Source organism: Pleuronectes platessa, chromosome 16 (assembly GCF_947347685.1).
Source record: "Pleuronectes platessa chromosome 16, fPlePla1.1, whole genome shotgun sequence".
Classification (NCBI taxonomy): Eukaryota; Metazoa; Chordata; class Actinopteri; order Pleuronectiformes; family Pleuronectidae; genus Pleuronectes; species Pleuronectes platessa.
This window is the reverse complement of record NC_070641.1, coordinates 23,655,207-23,665,307: the sequence shown is the minus strand read 5'-3', so window position 1 is coordinate 23,665,307 and position 10,101 is coordinate 23,655,207. Positions and strand designations below refer to the sequence as shown.

The 10,101-nt window shown below is 44.4% G+C and overlaps 2 protein-coding genes across 2 annotated transcripts; both read right to left on the bottom strand.

Annotated features, from left to right (window-relative positions):
• Positions 1-562: 562 nt before the first annotated feature.
• LOC128459262 (dual specificity protein phosphatase 3-like) lies at positions 563-2,621 on the bottom strand. Its single transcript, XM_053444385.1, has 3 exons — positions 2,482-2,621; positions 889-1,121; positions 563-771 (listed from the first exon to the last, which is right to left on the bottom strand). The coding sequence occupies exons 1-3, from the start codon at positions 2,619-2,621 to the stop codon at positions 563-565; spliced, it is 582 nt and encodes a 193-aa protein (XP_053300360.1).
• A 1,083-nt stretch (positions 2,622-3,704) lies between these two features.
• LOC128459261 (prolactin) lies at positions 3,705-6,815 on the bottom strand. Its single transcript, XM_053444384.1, has 5 exons — positions 6,782-6,815; positions 5,533-5,648; positions 5,193-5,300; positions 4,035-4,217; positions 3,705-3,893 (listed from the first exon to the last, which is right to left on the bottom strand). The coding sequence occupies exons 1-5, from the start codon at positions 6,813-6,815 to the stop codon at positions 3,705-3,707; spliced, it is 630 nt and encodes a 209-aa protein (XP_053300359.1).
• Positions 6,816-10,101: the final 3,286 nt, after the last annotated feature.

The following is a 10,101-nucleotide window of genomic DNA, read 5'->3' as shown; positions in this document are numbered from 1 at the left end:
TTATTACTGAACGTGTGAAAACACGGGAACAACAATCAGCAGTTTCTGAGGTTCTCACGTGACTGAAGACATCACAACCACAAGTCACAGCCTGAGTTATACACATTGTGTACAAAGCACAGTACAAGTACACATCCTGCAGATACACATACACAGTACAAAGCTTTACAATATAAACCTGCAAACACACACTGTGCAAAATGTGTCGACTGAACCAAACAACCACTGAAGAGAAACTTATTATAAGTTTACTTTGACTTTTCACTTTGTCCCGAAAACTAACAGCAGGAGTTTTATAAAAAGACGTTTCACTCAAGCTCATTTAAGAAAGTAGGATCAGCACATGGTGTCCCCTAAGTCTTCATCGTTGTCCCCTGCGTCTTCATCGTTGTCCTCTGCATCTTCATCGTTGTCCCCTGCGTCTTCATCGATGTCCCCTGCGTCTTCATCGATGTCCCCTGCGTCTTCATCGTTGTCCTCTGCCCTCACTTCCAGAACACACGTCTGCAGCTGGTTCAAGCAGGAAGTGATGTGTGTGAGTGAGAGCTGGTTTCTTCTCTCCTCACTGGTCCCAGGTCTCCTGCTGGGCGCTCAGCCTCCGGTTCAGTCGACAGAGCTGCAGCAGGAAGCCGTCGTTGGGTCCGATCTCTCTCCTCCTCCGCACCGTGGCCACGGCCGTGTGGACGTCCATGTTCTGGCGAAGCATCAGGAAGGCGATGACCAAGGTGGGCGAGCGGCTGTAGCCCTCCCTGCAGTGAACGTACACTTTGCCTGCAGAGGAAAGAAAAAGACAAATGATCGAGTTCCAGTCACAACGAATCTTTAAATCACAACTCGTTGGGCCTCAAGCAGCAACACGAGTTCCTCTCTGCTCTGTCGACCTCTGACCTTTCCCATGGTTGTACTCCAGCGCCTTCCCGATGAACTCTGCCGCCTCCTCGAAGTAAACGCTGATGTCGAAGTGGTCGAAGTCGCTGGCCGGGATCCCGTGGTAGATGAAGCCGGTGCCGGCGTAGAACTCTGCGTTGGTGTTGACGTGCATGAAGGAGTTCCCCTCCGCCGCGTTCAGGACGTGGGTGACGCCCAGACGCCTCAGCCGCGTCACGCTCCACGCCACTGACCTGGAGTCAGATATAAATAATATTTATCTGCAAATAAATGTGTATCAGCTGCAGGTTCCAAAAACTCCGTATCGGTGTGTTTAGAGATGATCTGTTCATTTCTGATGAATTCAGATGATCTGTTGACTTAGTGGATCCATAAGTTGTGAAAGTCCCTGTGTAAGTTTGATTTATTGTATTATTTTGTTTCATGATGCTTCACATGGTTATAAAGTGATTCATTCTTCTATCTGTTTCAACCTAAACCAGTGGTTAAACCAGTCTCCTGGTGTTTGAACGTTCCCACCAGTGAGGAGATCTGTGACCCAGTTAACTCTAAACCAGCTGAACATCAATTCAGTGTAAATGTAAAAGTTCCAAACGTCACTAATTAGGCTTCGACAAAGTGTCAGGTTCAGATTACAGATCAGATCTTTCCTTTCTTCACGTCTCCTGTCGTACAGAGGAGAGACGCTCCGCTGGGACCCTCTGGAATCGAACCCCCGCTCGGCTCCTCGTGCCTCTTAGATGTCGACGGCTAAAAATAGAGACGGAGCTAATTCTGAATGTGACTTCACGCCTCCACAAAGTGTGTGCAGGCGTCCAGGCAGCAGCGAGGACAGAAGGAGAGACGAGGAGACACCGTCTCACGTCAGAGTCCAGGTGGGTTCAGGTCTTCAGGACCTGCAGGACACCTCACTTACTGGGGATCAGCTGTAAAGAGCTGGGACTGAGTCCAGTCCTGTGGAAACCAGTTCATCAACAGTAATCTGACTTTTCAAGCTTCCAGTGATCAGGAGATGATGAGAAGACGTCCTGGGTCTGATGTTGACACCAGCTTTAAACTGCTGCAGTTTGAAATCTCCCAGCTCAGTTTGTTATCAAGAGGCTGATGTACTGAGGCTGAGAGCTCAACACAACACAACACAACACAGAAACACGCTGCTCAGAACCAACACAACACCAGGGACGTGTCCAGGGACCCAACACACTGATGAACATGTAGTCCTGTGCAGTTTGCAGCATGTCTCTATGTGCATGTGTGTCCTTGTTGTCTAGTGAGCTGAGCTCTCGGCCTCCGTGTGAATGTGATGTAAAGACTTCCTGAAGTAAACAAAGATAAAGAGATGAAGCAGGAGTTCATGTTAAATGTCCCTGTCGGTTCAAACTGACTCAGAATCAGTTTGATTTAGACCTTTTGTTTAAAACCTCATCCAATGTCCCAGATGATCAAATTCTTTCTTCATTCTTTCCTCATGTGGTTGGAAAACTTCTTAAGAATCACAGAAGTTAATATTGTAAAAGAAATGATCCAGTTTAATATCTGGTTATGAATCTGTGGATTATTCATGTTGGATCAACACTGAAACCAGAGACTCACTCGTTACCGACGCAGATCCCGGGATGCACCGGGTCACAGTCGGTGCTGGGCCGGGTGAACAAGCCTCTGTGGTCCGTCAGCAGGTCGTTGAGCTGCTGGACCGAAACCTCGAAGCTCTCCGGCTCCTCCCGGTTCTCCATGAGGAGGAGGAGGCCGCAGACAGGGAGCCGGAGCCGGGCAGGGAGCAGCGGGACGGGGCGCTCAGGTGTCGGGTTTCTCCGGGCGGTGGATCCGCCTGCAGTGGCCTCCAGAGCGGATCTGAAGCCCCAGAGGACCCGTTACCCTCCGGCAGGGCCGGAGGGAACTCTCAGGGGGGTCCGTGGGGCCCAGGGTTCATTTATAAATCACCTTTCATACACAGACTCAAGATTCTGTGCAGTGGCAATAAAAACACACACAACTATATAGAATCTGAAAGCAAAGTTTTAAACTAGTTTCAGAAAAAATAAAAGTTAAAAAGAGTAGTTAAAAGAAAAAAGGAGGAAAGTGTATCCGAATGTCTAAATAAAGTTTTGGATCTTGATCAAAACAACAACAACAGACAACAAATAATCAGAGTGTGCAAGAGATGCTTTTTATTGACATACAGAAGAAGTGTTTCACGATGCTCAGAGGAAAATAAAGTAAGTGCTGCAGTTTGTCTTCAGGAGAGTTGAACAGTGATTCTCAGTGAGAAGCAGGAAGCTGTGTCCTCAGCGTGGACATCTGGAGACATCTGGGGACGAGTGGTCCTCGGGTCCGACAGCAGGTCGAATCCTCCCTGAGCCTCTTCCACCTGGGACTCTGAGGGACGGCTCTTCACTCATCACTGATTACTTTGGTTAATTTTGTGCTTCGTGGTCAGTTTGTAATAATCATATTCATATTTTTGTCGTGTTCTGGATCTCAGACGTCACATAAAGGATCTGAAGACGCTCGGAAACATTTCTGTTTATTCCCCGAAGTCGCCACAGATTCTTTTTTGTAGATTCTTTCAGGCCCAGACAACATTTTGTTATTGAATATATATTAATTCAATGTGTTCTTTACAGATTCTGTTAGGTCACATGTAGAATCTGTTCATGGAGATTACATTAGAACTGGATCAGTGCAGTGTTGTGCCCCCCCCCCCCCCCCTTAGCAGATAGAGCAGCAGACAGCAGATCGATAGAAGAAGCTAATCTACAGTTGACAGGGAACAGAAGCTTTGGGTCAATCTCCCCTGGGACTCGGGCCTCGAACCCTCAGCACGTCTCAGGCTGCGTGTTCGTGGCCCGGCAGCGCAGGACCTTCAGGAAGCTGTCGATCTTGTGCGAGTCCCGTCGGAAGCACGACAACAGGAAGTGGAAGTCGATCAGTCTGGAAATCCTGTCCTGGCCGAGGTCGTTGCCAATGTAGGGCAGGAAGGAGAGGGTCTGATCCGCTGCACCCATCTGAGAGAGAGAGAGGGAGAGAGGGAGAGAGGGAGAGAGAGAGAGAGAGAGAGAGGGAGAGAGAGAGGGAGAGGGAGAGAGAGAGACCCTGTGAGCTCCTGTAGTTCCTCTGATCACAGACTCTCAGACGGGGACACCTACCTTCCCAGAGAGGACGTCCAGGCCGTCCCACAGGTTCTTGGAATGCTCCTGCAGCTCGCGCACCTTGTTGAAGATGCTGCTCTGAGCCGGGTGCGGCAGAGAGACGGCCGAGGAGGACAGGACGGACAGGGGGTCGTCCCAGGCCTGGAGCAGAGAGCGAGCCAGGGACAGCAGCTCGGACTCCTGCACAACACAGACACACACACACTGAGCGTTTGATTGGATCTGCGGCAGAGAGACAGACAAACAAGGAAAGAGAGAAACAGAGAAACAGACAAACACACAAACAGACAAACACACAAACAGACAAACAGACAGACAAACAGACAAACAAGGAAAGAGAGAAACAGACAAACACACAAACAGACTAACAGACAGACAGACAGACAAACAGACAAACACACAAACAGACAAACAGACTAACAGACAAACAGACAGACAAACAGACAAACACACAAACAGACAAACAGACAAACAGACAAACAGACAAATACATAAACACACAAACAGACAAACAGACAAACAGACAACCACACAACCACACAAACACACAAACACACAAACAAGGAAACAGACAAACAGACAAGCACACAAACAGACAAACACACAAACACACAAACAGACAAACAGAAAAAAACACAAACAGACAAACAGACAACCACACAAACACACAGACACAAAAACAGACAAACAGACAACCACACAAGCAAACACACAAACAAGGAAACAGACAAACAGACAAACACACAAACAGACAAACAGACAAACAGACAAGCACACAAAAAGACAAACACACAAACAGACAAACAAACAAACAGACAAACAAACACAAAAACAAGGAAACAGACAAACAGACAAGCACACAAACAGACAAACACACAAACACACAAACAGACAAACAGACAAAAACACAAACAGACAAACAGACAAACAGACAAACAGACAACCACACAAACACACAGACACAAAAACAGACAAACAGACAACCACACAAGCAAACACACAAACAAGGAAACAGACAAACAGACAAACACACAAACAGACAAACAGACAAACAGACAAGCACACAAAAAGACAAACACACAAACAGACAAACAAACACAAAAACACAAAAACAGACAAACAGACAAACACACAAACACACAAACAGGAACCTACTGATACTTGAAGAGCTTGTGTCTTGTCGGTGGGCGTCTGCAGAGCGGAGGTGTGGCACATCAAGGGGCGGGGCGAGATCAGCCGACCAATCGGAGGGAAGTGAGAGTCCTGGGCGGGACCGAGGAAGAAGGTTAAAATCGTGTCTGTAAACTTTTCTGGAGTTTGTGTTTCTCACTTGGAGCCGATCTGGAGAATTTCTATTTGTCTAAACTTTAATCCTAAAACACGTCTTCACCTGCAAATGTAACATCACAGGGTTTTGGGGATTTGATTTTTCTCCTTTTAAGTGACCTTTAAGTAACACAAACACACACACACACACAGACACACACACACTCACCAGCTCCTGGCTCAGTGTGGTGCTGAGCGAGTGCAGTTTGTCTGAACGCTGTGACGCTCGGTCCAACAGGTCGTTGATGGGGACGGCGCCGCATGATGTCATCACGTAGGACACCACTGAGGACACACAGGTTCAGAGTGAACATCGGGATCTGAACACACGACAGCAGATGAATCACGAAGATTCAACTATTTATGCTTTTTGTTTGATAAAAGACTGAATCACTACAGTTTAAGGTTTAACAACCAGAAAAAAGGAAATTCTGGATTTTTTGATTTGTCCTCTAACATTAAGATATTAATCCTGGTTTTAAAAACTATTCTCAGGGTAAATCCTCAGTGATAGAAAGAATAATATCTGAGGCTGACAATTTTTATATGACTTATAACATATAATTGTTATTTATCTACTGCAAATATCTGTTCATGTCAGAAGCTGCACGTGTCAATACCAATATTCTTCATCTTAATACAGCAAATATTTGCTGGTATGAATCAAGTTATTGGTCTTTCTCTATATAAATATCTCAAATCTCAAATTGTTGAGAAATATTCAATGTTCAACAGTTTTTTTTATCTTGCAGCACAGAGAAAAGATAGATAGATAGATTACTTTATTCATCCCCGAAGGGAAATTAAGTCATCATAGCAGCAGGTATATTTGAATACAATAAAATACAATACAATAGAATAAAATAAAAAATATTGAGGTAGAAAGAATAAAAAAAAAATAGAAAAAACAGGAACACAAGATAAATAGGTAGCTAAGGTGCAGTGGCAAGATGATGGTAATAGTACTGATGATATGATGGTAATGTTATTGTTAGACAGTATATACAAATAGTACAGTATATATAGTATATAATATAACCTAATATATATATTTATATATGATAGTAATTCTACCAGTATAGTAGCAGTATATAGTAATAATGGCAGCAACAGTATATATAATAATAGTAAATATAATAATAATAACATATACACATGTATAAATATTATATACAAAGAATATACAAAGAGTATGATATAACATGATATGATATATAGTAGAGGTAAAAATATAAGTATTCGACTATACAATAGATCATATAATATACTATGAGTGTAAGAATATGTAGACAGTGTGCAAAAGACAATATTATTGTATAAAATGATATATAGTATCAATATGGTTTATAAAAGATCTGAAACTTTTAGATTTTTCCTGAAATAGACAAAATAAACTGGAGGAGCCGAGCGGATCTCACCCATGATGAAGAGTCTGGTTCTTCTGTGAGTCATCGCTCTTCTTCTTCTTCTTCTTCTTCTTCTTCTTCTTCTTCTTCTTCTTCTTCTTCTTCTTCTTGGTCTGAGCCTCTCGTCGTGTTTTCATCCTCCTGCTGAATCCTGTCTCAGTTTTATAGCAGCAAGGTGACGCTGTGCTAATTGTTTGGTTCAGATCATAATGAGAAACATGGTCTGAGGGATTTGAATGAATGCAACAGGATGCATAGGTGTGTGTGTGTGTGTGTGTGTGTGTGTGTGTGTGTGTACATGGAAAACGTTCCTTGCAGACCTAATGAGGTGGATGAATAAAACACACGTTCACAGTGTTTTGTAATAACTTCCTCATCAGAAGGTTGAACGATGCGTCACAGACCTGAAGGAGGCTCAGCTCCGCTCGCTGGTCCAGAACCAGATGAAACCACCACAGACACAAACTCTACTAACAATCATTATAAACTTTATTTATACAGCTCAGGTTCAAACACAGTGAAACGTTCATGTACAGATTGGAAATAGGAAATAGAAGCATTTTGATGATGACACAGCTTCAGAGCACAAACACAAAACTAAAAGAATATTTAAAGTAAAGAAAGAAAAAGAGTCAAAACCAGATGAAGATAAAACATCATTAAATCATTAAAGAAGTCAGAAGATCAGAATAACTTCCAAAGTAAAACATAATGAATTCAGATCCTAATTCAAATAAAAGATAAGAACTTTTAGAAATGTACGAAATACACATGACTGACTTAATTCAGTGCAAAGTTAAAGATGATTCTCCTGCTTCTATGATCTGTGTTATTATATTTAAGAATTAGATTAATTTCAACCTTATGTGTAGAAAATAACTGAAGTTAAAACTCTTCTTCACACAAACTGAGCTCCCTCGTGGTATAACTTTATATTTAAGGTAATTTAGACTAAATATGCATCTGACACACACACACACACACACACACACACACTCACACACACACAAACACACACACACACACACACACACACACACACAAACACATAGATCTGACAGGTGATGGACAGGGGCAGGGACTCAGTGAGGACATCTGGTGGAGATGTGAGGGATTGCAAATGAAAAGAGGGAGGAAAAGAAGATAAATATTTAGGAAGTTACAAATAAATGGTACACACACTGCACGTGCACATTACACACGTGTGACATCCCATACAGACACACACACACACACACACAGACACACACCAGTGAACATATTGAAACTTCCTGTTTTGCTCCTCTGGTCTCATGTTGATGTTGAAATGGAGCAGTTTTATAATTTTTCATATGTGACTTTCACCACTTTCAAGGATAAAAATAACACAATGGATGTGTGTGTGCTTGCAGGGGTTAACACACACACACACACACAACAGAGGATCTGTGTTCACAACACTAGAAGATAAAGGACATTATGTAATCTATACATTCTGTGCTGTGTGTTGGATCAGGCCCCTCAGTGGACACCCATACCCTGAATATTACCCATGAGCCTTTGCTGTAAAGGCCCCTCCTGGCAGCTCCACACATGATGCACCCAGCATGTTAATGTACACACACACTGCAGCACACATGTGTCACCACGACCTACAGGCTGACTTTGAATCTGCTGGGAGATGTCAACGTTACACACACAGACACACACACACACACACACACACAGACCCACACACCCACACAAATATGTTGCACTGTCAGAAAAACTGGTTTCTGCTGCAGGCTTAATCTTGACAAAGTAAAGTGTGTGTTTGTGTGTCTGTGTGCACAGTCAGCACAAAGCCTCAGGATCTTATCTGTTTGCACATGGTAAGGACATGGGGGGGGGGGGGGGCTGAAGGACCCATGCTCTATCTCCTGAGACGTCGACCTTTCTCCAGACGACACACAGACCCACAACCAGAGACACACACACACACACAGGTTAAATATCCCCCCCCCCCCCCCCCCCTTTAACCCTAAACTCAAACAAAGGGCATCCTCCTCTTTTCTCTCTCTCTCTCTCTTTTCTCAGCCTGTTGCTCTCACGCCTCAAATGTCCTTCTCATTCTTACCTCACCCCCCCCCCCCCCCTCCCCTGGTAACCCTCCCCTCCCCCTCCCCTCCCCTTCCCTGCTCCCCCTCCTCTCGCGTTGTCTTTCAGCCCTGGGCTGTGCATACGTACACACATGTCCACACATGCACACACGTGCACACGCATGTACACACACGTGCACACGCATGTCCATACAGCGCAGCCACACACCCCCTTCCAATGAGATCCCGTTCCGCCGCAGCCCGTCCAAGCCCCTTTGCTCCTCACGCACTTTCCCTGCTTCCCTCTTACAGACACTTTTCCAGCCGTGCACCTCAGGACCAAGACGTCCCAGCAGCTCGTAGGTAGGAGGGAGCCGTGTTCGTTCTAAATGCAGATTCTTATACTGGTTCGTGCACTGGGAGCCCCTCGTGCTGCCCAGGGTACACGGTGTTCTTTCTCTGCTGGTGCACTGGGACTCACTGGGAGGTGGGACTGGGCTTCCCCCTTTCAACACACGCTTTCTATTTTCTAGACATTTCGCCCACATGAGATTTGTACCATAAGTACTTTGATGAATACTGTAGTGTTTTATAATATCAAACTATATAATCATGGTTTTGCTTTTCTTTTGTTTTATTCTGTCATCATTCGCTCCTGGTTCATCTGATGACTCTATGCATGAGAGGTTGTGTGTTTTCCATGCAGGGAGTTAATTACTTGACCTTTGATGCAAATGTAATTTCGGAAGCTGCAGACTTCTTCTTCTTCTTTATGGAACATGAATGAGCAGCTCGAGCTATTTCCGGAAAGAGAAAAGGCCACAGTGGGTTGTCCTTGATTTTTAAAACCTCCAGAAACTCTTGTAGGAGACGTAGAGCAGAATTATTTATAGACGCGTCGGTGAAGAGTTGTTCTTCTTCTGCAGTTCCTCTGATTTCACTTTGAGGTTTGTGCTAAATCTCTTTAAATTAAAATGAATAAAAAGAAACGAGAGAACAGGAGGAAGAAGAGAGAAACTGCAGGACTCCTCTTCCTCCTCTACTTTAAATATTCATCAGTTCCTCAGTGGGAGTCGCTAGAAGTTCAGGCAAACACTCAGGACTACAATTCCCATAATCCTCAGAGGCAGGTCCCGCTCTACTAAAGGGCCGAGCAGGTGCAGGGCTGCAGGTGAGACAGGCCCCAGATCAGAACCAGGTGAGACAAGCAGCACGTTAGAGGAGCTGGAGTTTGACTTGATTATGTTTTATAAACTTCATACTCAGAATATTAAC